General features: G+C 33.9%; 2 protein-coding genes across 7 annotated transcripts in view; one reads left to right on the top strand and one right to left on the bottom strand.

Moving 5' to 3' along the window:
* Positions 1-507: 507 nt before the first annotated feature.
* On the top strand, positions 508-7,963 carry LOC100647889 (vascular endothelial growth factor A-A). 2 transcript variants are annotated; one of them, XM_003393961.4, is made up of 6 exons: positions 508-952; positions 3,646-3,739; positions 5,757-5,968; positions 6,046-6,156; positions 6,374-6,555; positions 7,057-7,963. In XM_003393961.4, exons 1-6 carry the CDS (start codon positions 794-796, stop codon positions 7,208-7,210), a joined length of 912 nt encoding a protein of 303 aa, XP_003394009.1. In that variant the 5' UTR covers positions 508-793; the 3' UTR covers positions 7,211-7,963. The 2 variants fall into 2 exon arrangements, with proteins under 2 accessions (XP_003394009.1, XP_012174123.1); XM_012318733.3 differs by having other exon boundaries at positions 6,374-6,631; positions 7,057-7,196.
* Positions 7,964-11,961: 3,998 nt separating this feature from the next.
* LOC100642718 overlaps positions 11,962-20,268 on the bottom strand; it is a 28,108-nt gene continuing 19,801 nt past the window's right edge. Inside the window, exons 1-5 of one of the 5 annotated variants that reach the window (XM_020866271.2) lie at positions 16,840-20,216; positions 16,365-16,531; positions 14,281-14,533; positions 13,758-14,179; positions 11,962-13,580 (exon numbers count right to left, since the gene is read on the bottom strand). In XM_020866271.2, coding sequence (XP_020721930.2) covers positions 13,075-13,580; positions 13,758-14,179; positions 14,281-14,533; positions 16,365-16,380 — 1,197 coding nt within the window. In that variant the 5' untranslated portion in view covers positions 16,381-16,531; positions 16,840-20,216 and the 3' untranslated portion in view covers positions 11,962-13,074. The other 4 variants (XM_012318696.3, XM_048412068.1, XM_003393919.4 and 1 more) reach the window with 4 other exon arrangements.

The following is a 20,268-nucleotide window of genomic DNA, read 5'->3' as shown; positions in this document are numbered from 1 at the left end:
TTACACATTCAATGTCAGCACATTATACTTCTACTTAAATAAATTAGCACCTTGAATAATCGCGTTATGAAGGGCAATCTCGGAATAGTTTCATCTCGTATGCAAATTTATCACCTGCCTTGCATATTAGCCCCGTAATCGTGAAAATTTGACTGAGTAACACGTAGACTTAACAGTGTCTACGTTGAACATGTCAGAACAGTTAGCAACATTGCACAAGTTTGTTATTAACGATACTATGAATCGATGAACGTAACAATATTATAATTTAATGACTCAATAAGACAAAAGATTGATATAAATATAAAAAAAAAAATTTAGCTGCCCGATCAGATAACTTCGTGTTCATAAATCGTATCATCCTGATAACGATCGGTAATTACCGCAAACAAAAATGATACTATTGCTACGGTGTTATAGCGAAATCGTGTGATCCGTAGTCCGTATGTGTGAGAATACGCGCGTATGCATTAGCGTGTGTGTAGCCAGAAATACGCGCCGAGCGTACTCGCTTCGGCAGTCGATCGCGGCGCGAGCATACGAACCTGTTCAGGTGTAACTTCCTCGCGTTTTCCTCGTGCATCGTAAACAGCGATTTGAGTGCAATGCAAACGGCGAGACCGAGCGTCACGCAAACACGTGCGATTATTGTTTCTCGTAATTAAAATCTGTCGTCGCCGATATACCTGAACGCGTCAAGTTCGTGTGAACAAAGAACGAATTATCCTTGCATTTTTTTTTTTTTTTTTTTTTGTGGTGAACACGCGGAGAAAAACGACTGAAAATAGCAAAAATGTCGCATTTAATCAGATACAGAACGCTTGTTCTTGTGATTTTTTGTGGATTGGTGATGCCCCATAAGGCTGAAATAGTATTTCCTGACCAAATAGCTTCAAGACAGTCAAAGTTTCTGGTCGAACCAAGAACAGCAGAAAACACCGCATTGTTATTGGTAAAAACGATCACATATTTTATCGAAGAGATTCGAAAGCGTTACATGTATTTCGTATTTCACGAGTGGAACGCAAAGAGACCGTTCACGAGCCGCGTTGCAACACTCCCACGTTTTCACTTCGATAAATAGCGCAATTATGTTATCCCGCGGGACATTGTGAAGAACATACGTGGCGAACGTTTAAGAATTCATTTGGTCGTTTCGTGTGCAAAGAGCACCGGGTAGTAAGCTGACACAGGTTGTATTTTTTATCGTTGTATTTTTACGCGAAGGTATATATTGGTCGTTCGAACCATTAACATTTAGCAACGCAATTAATCTTTATGAATAATGATCTTATATTTATGAATATATACTTCTGAAATAGATCGATCAACGGAATGTTTTTACCACGAATTTAACATTAAAATCGTAATATACGATGATTATCGAAAAAATATATGCAACACATGTTATCAATTCCAGTGAATTGCGCGGAAGTCAGTCATCCGTCTCGGTTTTGCTACTATATATCGTTTCCTATTTTTCCATTATCTTCACCGTACACACTTTAACTTAAGTAACAGTATGAAAAACGGTTGGTAGTTCCTTCTGTCGACGATAGGCATTGATATTACGACATCCTTGCAAACGAGAGCACGATTGCTTTTCCCGCAAAGATCTGAATGACGTCGAAGGCCGTATAACACTAATGTCAAGGATGTATGTGGTATAGAAGCAGGTATGAAGGTAGAAGATCGAGATTGAAAAGTAAAAAACCTCGCGGTGCACGCTTAGGATTCCTGTCACGTTGTTGGTGAATCGATATATAGATAATTGATTACACGTCATTCGACGTTCGAGCGAATACCTAGCCGATTACTTTGCGAAACACGGTTAATTTTATCAGGGAGAGTTGATAAAATTCGTCGTATGAAACAAAATTAAAAAGTAAGACAAACAAACAAAAAACTCCAATAAAAAATTTACAAACGATCCGTATTTATGTACAGTTCCACTAACTAATTGTGACCGTCATTCCTCTGAAACTAAAGAGAAATTTAGGTTACGATTTAAAAAACATATACACGGCGACGCTATCGTTGCAAGGTGAAATCTATTCCCCCAAAAGGTCGTCATAAATATCATTTCGCGAAGATAATATTTGTTTGGTCACGACGCAATCACCGTATGTGTACAACGCATATTTCACTGCTACAATAGGGTTATACGACCGAGTTTAACGCCAACTGTAATAGACGATCTTTAAAAGTCGCGATAAAATTCCTGTAAGGCGCCAAGAGACAGCGCTTCTTGGAAAGTACAATGTCTTGGATTTCTCAGCTATGCAAATCGCGAAATACGTAATCTGTTTATTAAAATGCTGGTCGTACCGTTACCGATTCCCTCCGCACCTGTGGAAATATTCAAGTTAACGTGTCAGATCGGTGACAATTCATCGATATACGTGAGATAACTATAGTACGAAATACATATATACGATAAATTGTTGACTGGTCATATCACCTCTGAAAAATCCCAAAAGAAACGAGTGAACCGCATCTATCGAGGCAGAACGTTAACGCCGAAGATGCTTCTGAGAAATCGGTTCAACGTTTTGCAGAGTTTTTAGTGTGCACACGATAGTAGCTTGTCCAAAACCAGTTTTAGATGGAAAGGCGAACGTGTGGTTGAAAAACGACTCGACATGCCTACGCTGGGAGTCTCATACCAAAGACCAAGACGTAAAAAGTGTTTTTTAACAACATTCTAAATATAGCCGCGGCGAAGGACTAATCTCTTTCATAGTTTCCCGGATGATTGACCTAAAATCATTTTGTACCTCTTATGATTACCTTAGTCACGCGAGTATACACAATCGAATTCGATGATTCATCGATTAGCCATTAGCGGGAATACCCCGATTGTAAAATCGAGATTCCACCGTTCGTACATTTTCTTCGAGACTATGGTATTTCCAAACAAATATCGTGTCCCTTTAGATTATTTCAACAGCACGAACGGTAGCGCAGCAACTCCTATTTTTCGATATCATATGACCCATATTAGAGATCTTAACGCATTGTTCAGAACATGATACGTCAGTACATGATACGCGCGTAACTATTATCTAACCAATGTTCCTTTCAATTTTTCATTCCTTAATATGCATGACAAAACATTGGAATTCCTGATTAGAATCAGGTGGCTGATTAACATGCCTTTTCTTCTCAAAATTGGTTCCGTGTAACGAACGTGTATCTAATAGAATGCAAGAATGACTAAGTTTTTCCAGGAAAACCTGGAAAACCTGGTTTTTGGTTCATCTTGCATAATTCAACTAATACTATTAATGATATTTCGCAAACCTCAAGTTACAAATTATTAGTACTAATCAATTCTCTTACTTTATAATAACAGATATGGTAATGTAACAAACGAAATTTTATAAATAAAATTGTAAAAGAAACATTTACGATTTACAACTTGTTAGTTCGTTAATACTATTAATTAGTAAATTATTGTGCAACAGCTCTTTCTTAATCGGGGTTTTATTGGCAATAGCATTGTATCGTTTTATCATTATCAGTTATGGTGTTGACTAATCGAGATAACAAAAAAAAGATAGTCTCGAAACGAATAGAGAACGTAAAAATTTCTCCACAAATTATGTTTTTTCTTTTGTAAAGAAAATGTTCTATTACTTTCAGCGGTCGCAGTCATCGGAAACAGTCAAGAGAATCAATTCGCCAGAAGAGTTCCTTCGAATGATCGGTGTATCACCGTCACAAGTCTTCCTTACTAGTAAGTGTTTACGTTCTTAAATAGATTAATATCGTTCATTATGAATGTTACTTTACAGGAAAATTTTTACTCGGTAATATTGAAAGGAAAAAATATCCGTAACGTAAACGTGATACTACTATAACGATGCAATATAGTAAGAAATTATAGCAGGTAAATTGGCTATAACTGCAACAAATATTGTCCCTTTAGATAAACGCGTTCACCTGAGTGTTATCTTCTAGTGATTACATTGTATAAATAACCTCGACTATCAGTGAACATGAGAGCATTCAGTTGACCGCAGCACAAAAAACGTACTTAACATAAAAATCTTATAAGCGTATACTCTGCGAGTAAAATTACGTATACTTGCAGATATACGACTTGAAATTTCATTCTTCTAAATTCGTGCAACACTGAATCGTCTTACGTATTCATTATTCTGATATAAATATTATTAGATAAATCTTAAAACAAACTTCTTATTCTTGTGATTACGACCGTCTACACTAATGACGGTTTGTTAAAGACAAGGAGAGTGGCAATAATGGCATACAAGGATCTTTCGTTGCCATTTCCATTTCCAAGCTTTCCAGGAAGCCTTCATGATCCTCAAAGAAATCAAAATCCTTGAAACAGCAATCGAAATTGTTCATGTTTGGTACCTATTTACTAGTAATTTCATTGATTTCTTGTAAACTGGGTGGTAGTTTCACTTTAGACTGTTCGAATCGTATCCGTAACATTTTTAGTTTTATACGGTTGTTCCAAGGTTGAATTATCGAGCGAAATGATATACGCAATCTGCAATTTACATAGTCGCCTTTTAAATGCGAAAATTAGACGTGACCAAGATCTACGCGTAAGATTAAACCGCTTAAATGTAACGAAATAAAAACTTGAGTCGTGCAAAAAGATATGATTATACGAAGATGGTCATAAAATGAAACGATAATATTCATTACTGTTTGTCCATTATTTTATGTGAACACGATCATAAAAATCGAGCAATAATTCTCGTTATTGTACAAGAAAAAATAAACGAAGAATATTAATCCTTATCTTATGTCCAAAAAATTTCGCGACAATTCTATTTCGTCGTTTGCCTGTACGTACTTAACTTCAACGACATCGTGTTCATCTTCTCGACTACACTCACTCTTGATGGTTGGTGCAATTTCCTCTTCCAATTTTATCCTATTAAAGCTTTACTCGATCTCTTCTATGTCGACGACGACATCTCGAGCTTGAAAAGATTACAAAGATCACCCTCGCTTAAGTCGTAAGATGTGTCGTCCATTACGCTAATTTTCTTCGCATGGATTTCATTCTGATTACAGTCTCTTATGACCTTACACGTTGATAACATTTCCGTCTATTGAAAGAACTGAGGCTTATAGATTGCCTCATTATGGCCACTGGTGAGATTACTATCACCTTTTCGCATTTTTGGTATTTCCCATGGCGATACAAACAAAATATGTTTCCACATAAAGATCTTAATCTTAATCTGCTGTAATGTTGTAAAATCCTTTTCCAACATTAACATTCTTCCTCCTCCTCCTTTTTGTAACTGCAGTTGACATATCAGCGATTGATATCGTATTTGAAAAAATAGATATGTCTAGAATTCGTATTATAAGCTTCCATGAAGGCAGACACGTTTATCCTACCATGCGAATCAATCTGCCGAACCAATCGGAGACCACATCCTTCAACAGCTGACTTTCTAAATCGCAAAGGAAATCATCGACCAAAACGAGATAACTATTGAAATAGATAGTTCGAATGAAAAATAGTTAAATCGAGTGAAATAGCTTGCGCGTGTTTTTCCATTTTTAAATTGCGTAAAAAGGTGTGACGAGTTCTGCACTAGAAAATTTCCAAGTAGCTACTTTTTACGTCAAACCACAGAAACCACACTGAACTGGATGTAACAGGAATTCAGAGGAAACAAAGGGAAATCCTCTGACTAACTCAGGATCAGGATCGAAATCCGACCTTTTGCTTAACACTCTAATATCTTCTCTTTTAGGCAGAATGGGTGTACCTGAAGAACGCTCGAATAGTGAAATGGCAAAGCAAGCTAACTGTGAGCCTTCACCAACCGTAGTTCCTACATATCAACGTAACGATCCGTCTATCATCTATTTTCCCCGGTGTACACGAGTCAAAAGATGCACAGGTTGTTGCGGAAGCGAGTTACTCTCTTGTCAGCCAAAGGAAATAGAAACCCGAAATTTTGAAGTAAGACAGCTCGATAAATATATAATTACAGATAAACAATGATGTTCGAAATAATTACATATTACGAATGTTTGAAGATCATGTTGGCAAAATTGACAGCGCAAGGTAGATTCGAGTACCAAGGCAAACAAATCGTACCAATAGATGAGCACATCAGATGCGGATGTGACTGCGTAATAAAACCATCGGTAATTTGAGAATAGCCGATAATTGAGATCTTCCTCTCTAAACTAGTACAACCCGCTCAACACCTCAACAATCCGTGATAACTTTAACATCATAATTTTCATTACACTTTCATTATACACGCCGAATGCATTTATACATTAGAGAGCTAAAAAATATTAAATTCAAAATTTAAGAAAGATAGAATCTAGATTATATTATTTGACAAACTTTTTCCAGGATTGTACGCCCAAACAGGTTTATAAGGAGAACTTATGTAGATGCGTGTGCAGCAACACGGACGATCGAGCGAAATGTATTGAGCACCCAGATAAAATCTGGGATTCGATATATTGTAACTGCTCTTGTAGAAACGCACATGAATGTTCGACCGGCTTCTTTTACAACCAGAATACGTGCAGGTGTGAACGTTCTCCAGTAGAACAACGGAAATAAGAGCACACTATCCTCACTGTTCTCTACTGTTCTATATATCTTGTAAGCTGCGCGCGTTACATTAAATGTTTTCTTGGAATTTCTTTCTTTTTTTTTTTTTAATAACTTTATTTTTCTGCTTCATTCGCAAGAACTAACGCCTACCCTCATAACTTACCTTCCTTAATTCTTTTATGCGACCACTACACATTTGACTGCTACTTTATGTTAAATTAATCATTGCATTGACGAGAATCTACTGTATCCCTGTTTCCATCCTGCGCTTGCTTTTATACGTTACAAGAATGACGTAATTAAACTATTACTTCAGCTGAATCAATTGAAGTAAAATATTATTTTCTTCTAATGAATGAATTCATCAATGCACATTGTGTATTTATTAAGACATGCAAATAATTTTTTTTATAAAGAAGCAAGTTGAAGGCTGAAATATAATCTCAAACTTTTAATACTCAAAAATATTTCAGATGTGAGCAATTACCGATATCTAGATCCTGGTTTACATCTACGAAAGGGACTGATTATAAATTTGGGCAAACACAAAAACCAGATGTACCACCAGTAATAATTCCTCTAGATGCAAATGATCCTAGGAGAAAACCTAAACCAGATCCAGAATAGAAGTCTTCCGTTTATAAACTAAATGTGAATCATAAGACTTTTATAAGACAGCTATTTTAATAGCACTTATTTAGTTTAATTTTTCACTTTTGTGCCATTTTGCTACACACACACATACACATACACGCACACACAATATATAATTACAGTATTTACATAATATGTATTATTAATCCATTATTGTGAATGAATTAAATGAATGTACCTCTAAAATTAAAACGCACTGTGATATAAACAAATATAATTATTTAATGCATATGGTACTAGCTACACTTTTTAGCATCAATTAGCAAAAGGTATTTCATTTTATACATCTTTTGTACATTGTCATTTTAAAAAGTTATACAATTATTGTGATCTGTCGTATCTTGTTCTTATTTGAATACTGCCACTTTCGATCGTTTTGTATATATATAAAATTGTCGTTTTATTAACTTTTAAAGGAGTTCTGCATCTTTCGAATTGAATTGTTCATTAACGTGCTAATGTTCGCCAGGCAGGATGAGAATCAAAAATCGTTGAAAAATTTATTTATATGTAGAACTTATGTAAAATTTTGTATATTGTAGATTAGACTTCAAGAAATATAAATTAAATTTTTCAGCTATAAATGTTTCGCATAGTACAATCACAATCGCAGTCAATCAATCAAAATCGTATTATTATCATGTAATTACTATGTATTATTGTCATATTATTATCATGTAATTAATAATTCAATATATGAAATAACACTGATTGCCTACGTTTCAACGCGTGTAGGTTTGCTGTAAATGGAAGCCCTTCCTATCCACGATCCTTTTATGCAAAAATATATTAATTTTGCATTTAAAAAGTTGAACAAATTCCCCGTTTGTTATACATTTGCAAAACATCAAACCAAAGCATTCAAAAGATATTACCTGTCTACCTTACCTTATTTTATCTGCTTTAAATACCACCCTTGATTATGCATGCATTTGATTACAAAACATATATTTATGCCCAGATTAATACTCCTAAGAAACAGTCGTTTCTTAGCAGTATACTCTAAAAATAGTATACTCAAAAATACTCTACCTAACCACAAACCCAAATTAAAAGCATTTCATTTACAAATTTCAATAAACCCTACCTAATTGAAGATCTAATTTAACATGCTTGGTAAGAATCTAAAATTTTCATGAGCTCTACCTACATAAATATCTGACTATACTAACAGGAGAAAGGAGAGAGGTATTGTATGAAATGATTCCTATACAAATCGAAAATTCTCAATATAAATTACGAAGAGTGCTTCATACAATATTTGCAAGTATTAATTAATATAATTAATAATAACTACTAAAAGTAAAAAAAGCAAACAAAAAGTTAGAAAGCTCTCAAAAGCAAAAGTAGGATGTCTTAGTTAAACATATTGATCTATGCACTCGTATTTAAATATTCATAACTTTAATAACGAGTGTAATGCTGCATCAGATGATTCAGGAGAAAGTGTTCTTTCACGGTCCAGTGAAAGAAAATTGGGCCTGATATAGGCGCAACACTACTTCAAAAACCGCGATTATTCATCAACGCAACTCTAACTAAAGAAATAATTAAAACAATCGCGATGAAAGACCGCAACACTAATTCTTAAAACAAATTTGATAAAAGTTATTACATACTATTATATATGAAAAGAAAACTACTTCAAGTACATATTACGATAGAAATTGTAATACTATAAAAGTAATGAAATTTGAACATTTCTGAATGTAATTTTAAACAACGGGCAACAAAATTAACTCTAATACGTATATTATTCTTCAGAAAATTCTATGAATTCATAATCAAAATTGCAAAAGATAATCGCGATGTCATAATTCGCAGCACTAAAGCAAACACGAATATCATTTTTTCGCAACTCTAATTCAAACCGTAATGAGTCTCTCGCAACGCTAATAAAAAACCGCAAAACTTTTATGATTTATCTCTCGCAACACTTACAAAAAAACGCGACTTGTCCAATATGGTGATGGGCCGACATATAAATCGGCTTAAAAAAATGGAAAAAAAATACTACGAAGATACTAAAAACGAGCATAGTGACAAAGTAGTAAAGAGAATGATTTTCCATGCCCTGGATGATCCAGAGGATGGAAAAACATTAGTAGTTGCCCTCTTCTATGGCAAATTTGCCGGGCCTCTTCGGCTCGTAGCCTCTTCTTTCTTCGGGTGCTTATACTGATAAAAATTAAATAAGAAAATATATCGCGGAAGCTGATATGCACATGAACGACTGAGGATCGTAATTATCGTTGGTCGCTCGCATGTGCGTACTCCAGCAATAGATAAATGTTCGTTTCGAAATCTACTCCTTACTCGCGTTCACGTCCGCGAAATTCGAAAAATCGATAGACAAAGCCAGAGACAAATGGAATGCGCCATTCGTGGTACCGCTTTACTATCGTTTTTTTTTCAAATCAAATTTCCTGAAACAGGTTGGACACGCGGAAACGCGCCTACCCGATCACAGACTGTGCCAACCTGCCCGGTCCTACCTACTTATAATTAATACACACATATACCAGAAAGTATGCTACCTATCCTAGCTAGTCCTATATTTAAAAAATTGCAAAAAAAGCACACCAACACATTCGCTCCACGATTCTCACACATAACTCGAGCGCAAAAGCCTACACTAGAGAGACGTCCCGGGACGCCTCCGACACTCGAGTTCCACACAACTTTCACACTCTAATTTACATACCATTTTCCTGAAATCGACTGACGATGGCTAGCAACCATTGCGTAAAATATGGTAAAGATACGTGTAGGATTCATAATCATGTTATATAAGCATTCTTAATCTTTGGCATATTATGTTATTTGGAGAGATATCGTTGCGATAAGTGGTAATTTCATACCGTTATAATTGAATATTACTGTTTATTATATGTTATATTTAATAGCTAATATCTAGTATCTAAATATTTTCATTGTATATTGTAAAATTAAAGTTATAATGGTTGGAATTATAAGAACGACGACGCAATTCCACAGCCTAACCACACACACAATGTAGAAAATACGTCGGGCACGATACGCTAATGCAATGTCAGTCGCTAAGAAATTGTTAGGCTTATAAAGTATCCTCATCATGCCCATTGCCTTGGCACGTGAGTGAGGTTTTGGCGATGAACATGGAATGGGTTAAACCTGAAAATCCTGAGCTAAAATTATGATCAGCATATCTATTTGATATATTTTGTATCTAACGGGCTAATATTCTTTGATTTTTCATTTCCATTTTATTTCCAATTTTAATAACTCTATATTTTACTTTGTTAATTTAACGAATTACTAAAATGCTTTCACTTGAGTGAAAGAAATTAATAAAGAGTGTATTTATTAAAAAACAAATTAGGATTGAATGCAAATACATACTATTAAATTCAATGAATAATAGTGAACTCTAAGTGAAATGTCTGTGAAGTGTCTGTCGCGAAGTGTCTTCTTGCACATGAAAACTGATGCATTCTTAGACAGACTGAACATTTATATCTTCATATTTCAATTTTAAATTCTATTGAAATTATACTGAATATGGAACTCGAATAATAAAGTTGTTCAATACTATTATAAAATGGAAGATAAGTATTGTCAATAACATTATTATAATAATTATTATAATGATTTCTATCATTATCGTAATTTTCATAGTGACGAAATCGGAGGGTATCCGATTTCTCTGCTTTAAAGTATTCAGAGTCGGATTTTAATATCCGTTGTCTATTCGAGTATTTATTTATTCATACAAATACATGCTCGTATAAATATTTAATCTTTTCAATCACATATACATATATCAATTGTCAACATTACGTTATCCATACTAGCTCTTTATTATTCACAATGTATTGTTATCAAAATTCAAAAACGCGACGGGCAAGAAATCCTATCCTGAACTAATAAATAGATAAAGACAAGAAAATGTTACTACTCACGGATATAATAAAGTCACTATGCTCGCAAAAAATTCTACGTAATACAACTAGTCACCCGTGTCGATTCGGACCATTCATCCTACGACATGATTGAGTGACTAGAGGAACAAGAGTGCATGCGACTCACCATTAAACGCGGAAAACGTTGCACTGGGTCAGCGGATGTCATGTCTATCATCAAGCAATTCAATCATTGAAGAACACGTGGTAAAAATGCAGGCTGTGAACAATCTGTTACAAGGCACAAAATATTATAATTTGCTCTTAAAGGCATAGAGTTAATTGTTTGGAAAATTTAAGGTAATAAGAGATTGCTATTCGTTAAACTTGAAATATTAATATGAAAATTGGATCTATAATAATTTTTTAATCATATCAAACATATATTTTCATCTTATAGTTATTATTTATTATTATAGTTATTATTGAAACTTTAGATTATTCTACGTTTTATTTCAATGGAAAGAAAATTATAGAAAATAAAATTAATTCTAACACAGTGTGTAAAACTACTTACATTCTTAGCTTTTGTAGCACAGTGAGATCCTCCTTAATTAAGCAATGTTAACAACGAGATATAAGTGGTAGTAAAAGAATAATGAAAAAGCAAAGGAACGCAACCAAAAGATTAGAATACGTTACAGACATAATGCAACATGATATATGTTACCGCACTGAAATTCGACAGCTAAATGATATCCTGCTCTCCAGTTTCGCCACACAATTTCTAATGTGATGGGGAGCGGGGGGTTTACATTCGTAAACATTGTATGTATTGTGTTGTTTTGGAACAAGAGTTAGCATGTTTATACGCATTACTTTTCACAGAGTAACAAAAAACTTTTATATAAACATATATACGTATTATGAGACCATTATTTATACGATTAGGTACGTACATTCTTAATAAACTTTGGAGATTATTTATTATTAGAATTATATAGCATTATATTAGATTATATTAGAATTACATAGTATATAAGAATTGTATAGTATGAATGAATCTAAGGAATCAATAAATGGAAAGAAAATATTATAATAGAACAAAAATATGGTGAAATAGTTGAATTTTTATATAAAGATCAAAATTCTTTAAGAGCCATTGTAAGGATCAATCCAAATATAAATAATATTTAAAAGCTAAAACTAAAACTTTCGACGCGATATATGTACTCAATTCATAATTTTGTTTCATAATCTCTTTTGCCAGAAAAATCCTCGATTTCGAATGAATAATAAAATTAACAATTTAATATACGTACAAATAAAAAAATGGTATTTCAAATTTTGACTGATAATATACTAAACACTAGTTAACTCGTGACAATTCGAAAAAAAGACTGACATAGTTGGTATAATTTTCAAAATTGAATTTTATTCGAGTTGAAAGAAAACAAAAATTGCATACTTAATGCTAAATAAAAAAAACATATTTTAACTCAGATTTGACACTGTACGAGAGAAATACAGTTGTCTTCGTAAATCTCTGAGTATTTAAAGAATAAGTTATAATAGATTAATCACCTGTAACCGTGGCAAATAGATAACATGTTAACTTAAGCAGTATTTTCTAGTGATTGGTTCATTTAAGCTTGATTACTGGTGAACGCGAAATCATTCAGTTTATCACAACAGAAAAAACAAACTTAATATGTGTACTTAAGTACATTGTAAGCGTAAAATTCGCAACCACGTAAACTTACATGTGGACTTACGGAGAAATAAAAAAAAAATTATGAAAAATATCTACTAATTGTAAAAGTAAAAAAGAAACAGTTTCTTAATCTTTTTCCAAAGATATCATCTGCCTGAAAAAGATTTTTCTAATGCTATTTAAGCAGAAAAAGGGATTATTTTTTGCATATCAAGCACTATACTTCCGCCCCTCTTCAAATTTCATTCTTTTAAAATCGTGCAACACTTGTTCATGTTACATATATCAATATCCTGATATATTATCAGATGAATCTGATAATTAAAAGCGAACTTTTTTTTGTCTTTACCATTGGGATCATCCATACTGATGGACGGTTTATTAAAGACAAATTTATTTTTAACATACTGAGCAGTGAATAATGGCATACAAGGATCATTAATTGCCATTTCCATTTTCACATTTTCTAGAAAACCTTTATAATCCGCTAAGAAATCCGCATCCTTCAAAAATCCACCGAACTCGTTCGTATTAGGCATTAGTCTACTAGTAATTTCATTAATCTCCTGTAGACTGAGTAGTCTGACTTTAGGCTGTACGAATCGTACCGTGACATTTTTAGTTTCACACGATTGTTTCAAGGTTTGACATTGAGACGAGATAGTATATGCAATTTGCAATTTACATGGCTGCCTCCAAGTGTGAAGAGTAGCTGTAGCGAGACGCGAGATATACGTGTTCCAGGAACCTATGATTCAATGAAACAAGATTAACCCGATTAATTCTAATGAAATTAAAATTCGGATCATGAAAAAAAATCTGAATATTATGTGAAGATAATTATAAAAGTCAAACAATGATTCTCATTAATGTTTGTTGATCATTATTGCAAACCATTATTGTAGAACGAGAAAAAAATTCTTGCCTAGTTTCCAAAATTTTCGGGAGAATTCTACTTCGCCGTTTGCCTCCACATACTTAACTTCAACGATATCGTGTTTATCTCTTCGATTACACTTTCTCTTGATGGTTGGTACCATTTCCTCTTTCAATTTTATCCTATTAATGCCATGCTCGATTTCTTCTACGTCGGTCGATAAGATGCCGAGCTTGAAAAGGTTGCAGAGATCACCCTCGCTTAGATTGTAAAACGTGTCGTCCACTGCGCCAATTTCCTTCACATGAATTTCGTCGTGATTAATGTCTGTTATGACGTCACACATCGACAATGACGTTTCCATTTCTTGGAGGATCGGCTCGCATATTATGCTATTATCATTGACGAAATTATTATGCCTTGTTTGATATTCTTGCTGTTTTCGATAATGACACGAACAAAGTTTGTTCCTATATAAAAACCTAATGTTAATTAAAGTTTTATTTCTAAAATTAAAATTGTTTCTTCTCATTCCATGAAATCTGTAATTTTCATCTTCACATATTCTTACCGAGTTAACCTTTCCTTTTCGTAACTGATATCAGTGGTCGATATAATATGTGGGAATATATGCCTTGTATTCAGTTTACGATTTCGCAAGAAGGTAGACACACGTTTCTTGCCTTTGATCAAACTGCCAAACCAATAGAGGACCACATCCTCCGAGAGCTGACTTTCTAAATCAGAAACAAGACCATCGACCAAAGCGAAATAACTATTCGCAAATGAAATAGCTTGCGCATGGTTTTCCATTGATAAACTACCTAAAAAAAGGCAACAAGTCTTAGGGTGGAATGGTCCCAACTATATTTTAGATCAAACCACAGAAAATACATTGAACGTTCGAACATTCGAACAGGAATTCAGGGGAAACAAGAGGGAAACATTCAGGATGACAAACTTTCTGTTTAACGCGTTTTCTTCCGAAGAAAATGAGAAAATGCAGATTACTCTTGAATAGTGAGGAGGCAATTCCAGCTAAATCAGATAGTTCCAAAAAGATCTTGATTACATTACCACTTTATTTAATACAATCAAAATAAAATGCTATCTTCCTTTCCCAAATGTATACTGCGTGTTTATTAATGGCACATATATGTTTCATTGTAAAAAAGGAAGCAAAGGGCTAAGATATTGTTTGAAACACCGAATACTTAAAAATGATATCAGCAATTACCATTGCCTGAAACTTAATCTGTATCTACAGAAGGGATTGGTCATAAATTCAGACAAACATAAAAAAAAATCAAGTAATATTTGACAAGAAAACATAAACCAGATCCTAAATACAAATAAGAATAACGTTTTATAGACTGAATCATAATTTTATAAAACAAGTATTTAATTGCACAGACCTAATTTAATCCCTTACCTTTATGTCATTTCATTATACACATAGATACACAACAAATAATTATAGTATTTATATAATAGTACATATTCACTATTATAAGTTATGAATGGATGTACTTTTATATATAATAAAAACATTGTGATATGAGGAAGTATATTTATTTAATGCATAGAACTTACATATGTTATTTTAACATTAATTAATAAAAGGTATTTTACTAACTATTGTGTTTGTACATTATCATATAAATATGTTATAATTATTAATCTTGTTCCAATCTTGTTTGCTCCAAATCAGATTGTATGTCATCTAGAGTTTGAATCTGCTGCCTTTTTTTATTATTTTGTATATATAACACCAATGCTTTATTAACTTTCAAAAGAGCTCTGTATTTCTCACTTACAGACGAAACTGATTCAGATATTTCCCCTGAAATATTATGTAACAGAAAGATTGATGATTTATAATAGCAAAAGTGTTTACAATTTGGAAGGAACTACATACATAACCTCACTTTTATTTGAAGTGTAAGCAATTTGAAAACATGATGCTAAGATTGAAAATTTGCAAAACTTATACACAGAAAATATTTAACGATATATGTAACATGCTTTACCACATAATTAACTTCATTTATAAAAACATTCACTTACTTATAGAAGATGCAATATCACAAATAGTCGATTCTTTTGTAACTCTTGAACGTTTCAATAACTGTTCCATTGTAATAAAGTTAGGACTTAATCGTTTACACCATTTTTTTTTTATAAAATTAAACTAAAATAATGAAGCAATACAAAAATTAAAAAGATCCTTCACAAATGCTTACAGCCCCAAATGGCGCGAAAAATATCCAAATCAGTCGATCACATTTGTCACGATTATGTATGGACAAGACAATGTACAAAATATTTACATATTATTTAAATGCTTTTGCATTAAAATTTCTCTCAAAATCACAATAAAAAACAAAATACAATTGTAAGATATTTTGTAATAAATTTACCATGAAACGATATATATTACTTGTTCAATTATCTTTATACAATAAATTGCGAATATGAAAGCTTTCTTTAGTGTTTTAGATCTGAAAGATCACGAAGCAATTCGTGTACTTAATGCGACATTTAAGTGATTTCTTAAAAAACTTTCCTTAAATGTTTATTTTAAACATGTTTATTTTCCATTTATGTTTTTTGTATGTATGCAAAAAATGTTACCAGCAATTGGATATTGTTTACCTTGTTTTACTGCCATCTTCTTGCTGACAATGAAACATTATACCTTTCACTCGTGGATAATAGGTGTCGCCACATATACGATATAAGCGTAAATCATTTTTTCAGAAAAATAAATTATTAATAAGTTAAATATCAATAACAACTAATGACATATCACATACATCTATCTGCAATCATATCAAAATGTATTTAACTGTCGATTTCTCGATTTATTTTGTTGTAATCTTAAATCTTAAGAACACAATTACGACGAATTATATGTAATTCTCAATAGCAATTTTGAGTTATTACTTTGCAATAAAAGACTATTTATTGTTGCCTGTAATTCGTGAGTTTCCAAAAAAATATGAATCGAGTTGATCGACCCGGCTAAGTAAATGATAATATAATTTTGCAATTAGAGGTTCTACAACCATATTGTATGCACAAATTGGAGGTTTACATTTCATTTATTTTTATTACGTAATTGATTTACCGTTGGTGATCGACGACGATGAGGATGAAAATTCAATATGCAGCGTTCATTGGATAGCGTTCATTGATTTTATTGAAGCTCCGCGTAATTCAATAATTCCAGCGAATCCAACGTAGGATTTCCATCGCGCGATAGAGATGACTGGTTCGATCGACGAACTCTGCGTGGATTATATTTTATCAAGATCGTGGAGATCACACGAACAATCTACGAAAAGGAGAGTACCACGGAGAAGGACTTTGCGGGTAATGTTGCTTATCGAGTTGCATGTCCGAGTGCATACTGGACGAAACGAGAGATCTGCGGCGAGTAGACGAGAAGTGTCGTTTTTTTTGCGCCACCCGTTATAATTACCGGGGCCTTGTCACTTTTGCCGAGGCACGGACCGCAGTGAGGTATCTCGTTGGTGCGTCGCCCGGTACGTCGTTTCGTGCGTCGCGGTCGCGTCGCCTCGACCGATCTGAAACGCGGCGGCTACCTCAAAGCGTTCGCTTCGCTTACTCAACGAACAAGCAAAGGAAGTGCAGAAGAAGTAGACGAAGAAAAACACGTGAGACTAAAGACAGAGAAAACAAAGGCAAGCTACGAACCGGTGTGTTCGAGTGACTCGCGTCACGAAATTGTCTCAGCCGGCGCACGTGAACGGCTGAATTTGCAAAGAGCAAACACGTGCGAATAACCCGTTTTCCATTACATTTCAAGCTGCTTGAAAGAGAGAAACGCTGGTCGGATATTATAGTTTTGCAACGTGAAGGATAATGTCGAGCAATGAAGGAGAACGAGATGAAGGAAGGTTCGAAGAAAAGTTTTACATCGATGCAAATTATGTGCAAAGGCACGCACGAGCAAGTTTACTCATAGATAAAACTATACAGCTAAATGTTGAAAAGAACCGACGCGCTTTCGTTGCAATTTAATCGTATAGGATGTTGTACGAATTCAATTTTTTGTCTGGCGGTGAATGCGGCTTAATTACATTCGGTAGCGAGAAAGATTTAAAATTCAAAGAGGAACGGTAGTGGGTCCGGAAAAAACCGGTACCTCGCCTACGTATTTTACGCCACTTTCTTGCGTGTACGCACGCGTGTATCACTGTCTCGCTTCATCGCGCTCTCTCGAGTTCTCCTCAAGGACTCTCTGGAAGGCCCATGTAGCCAGTAAGAGCTTCACGATCGTAACACGGTAGCCAACACGGTGGTAGGTTTAAATCATATTAAAGCGCATCCAAGCACCGGGAACCGTAAGCCTGGATTACTGCTACAAATCGTCCCGTACAGGGAATTCCGCGTACCCAACTAATTCGATCGCCTTTCAAAGGTCCACGCTAATCACGGCCTGCATCCTTCGCTAATTCTACATTTTACTTCTGATTTTTTACACCTACGTGGACGATGTTCGTCTAATGTTCCATTAAGCCTTCAACAGTGTTGTTACCACATACATATACATACTACCTTCTTTAGTTACAACGTATTATCTATCATTTTAAAATATTCGAGAAAATTGAAGTTTTATTATTTTTTCGCACGATCTTTGTATTTCTCCATCCAATTTGAAGTTGGATTATTATGGTTATTACTCCGTAAACTTTGCTTTAGACTTGCAAAATATAACGAGGAAAATAAATTGTAATCTTATACAGATATTACATCTTTACGGTTGTATTTTTCATTTTAGTTCGTAATATTTCTCTACATCGTAGATTTGGGACAAATTAATCTTAATTATAGGTGTGTACGTATTTCAATCACTTTAGCACGAGATGATGCTGCAACGACTAACGTTGACCAACCGCAGTTCATTCTTCGACATATTTCGATGTAATTATTAATACTCATTTCTTTGAAAATTGCAATAAGTTTTCGAGATAAAAAGATAATAAATTTCTAACTTCTTCATTCTGATTCTTCGTTATTGTATTACATTCACATTACACATATTGTATTCGTTACTGTATTATCTAAGGGTTGACGTACGCGTCTGTCCTATCAACATATCGAAATACGCATTTTTAGAGTTTATTTTTTTGAACGACATTGTTCTTGCCATTCTTTACTTTCTGAACTATGATCATTAACACCGTTAGCGAGAAGCTATTAGAAGAAATATGCGTATAATCAATGCTGCGATCTTTCTACCGCTATCAACAGAGCAGAACAATACGAGAGACGAACGGTGCGTGATAAAGTGTTCTCGTGGAAAGTTACGAAACAACGTGGGCAGCGACAGTAGAAAATGGCGTGGGTCGTGACGGCCTGAGACCAGGTGGAACGTGTTTATACAAGATACGACCTGATAAGACATTTCCGAAGCTCGGCAGGAAGGTACTTGCCGCAGACACGAAATGACCAATGTCCAAAACCGATCAACAGCATCAACAGCCATAACTTAATTCTCTATCATTTTGAATAAAGAATAGAATTTCTCTCGAAATTGCATATTAAACACGAGTCGGAGCCATGGTTTTGTTGCATCATCTAGAACGTTAATCGTCACACGAGCCTCTCAAAAGTCAAACTGATGAACGTCACTTTTTATAAATCTCCCAATTTCGTTACCCAAGTACACGATTAATGTTCGATGCTGGAGATAAAGCATTTTCACAAGCTCGTATATCGTAGGCAAATAACATAAATAACAGTAAATTCTAAGGAAAATAAATAAAGAAAGAAACATTTGTAAAATATCATCACATTTCCTTACGTTTAAATTTATGAAGTTAGTCAATGTGATTTCTGAACTGTTCGTATAATGTAAACAGGGACCACTGGTGATGAATTCAGAAAATTTCAAATATAGATAATAAATAACGATTTCGTGATATGTTTCCCTTTATTCAAATGCGTGCTATGACAATTTTATTGCTTTTTAAATAAATAATTCTGGACGAAATTAATTTAGTATAAATTATGGCAAAGATACTAAGGAAGATCCCTTTGAAATTATTAACTGGATTGTAAGACCCACGTGTAGTACATCGGTCATGATTTTATTGAGTCCATAAATATGAATAGATCTATTGAAAACCTAGGCATTCGTAGGTGACACGAAATTGGGTTAGTATTCGTAGCGAGCCATTGTGATTACATAGTTCTATTTGAAATTCAATCCGTGAATCGTGACAGAAAAAATAATATTTAGGAAATAGTAGTAATAATTCTTTACATATCTCGAATTGTAATGCAAATTATACCGCATCTAATTTACACATGATCTTTGGAATCGTGATTTTTTAACCATAAGTAACTTCAAAAGCTTAAAGTAGTAGAAAAGAATGCGAAAGTATGCTTGTTCGTGGCGCAATGCGGCTTGTTACAATCAAACGATTTGGAACAGATACCGATAAATCTAGAAATACAAAAATATGTTTCATTGAAAATGGTAGTCATAATTTTGTGACCCGTAGTAGTTCAGAAAGAAATTCGGGCT

Source organism: Bombus terrestris, chromosome 2 (assembly GCF_910591885.1).
Source record: "Bombus terrestris chromosome 2, iyBomTerr1.2, whole genome shotgun sequence".
NCBI lineage: Eukaryota > Metazoa > Arthropoda > Insecta > Hymenoptera > Apidae > Bombus > Bombus terrestris.
The sequence above is the reverse complement of the archived record's forward strand: the minus strand, read 5'-3'. Positions and strand labels throughout refer to the sequence as shown.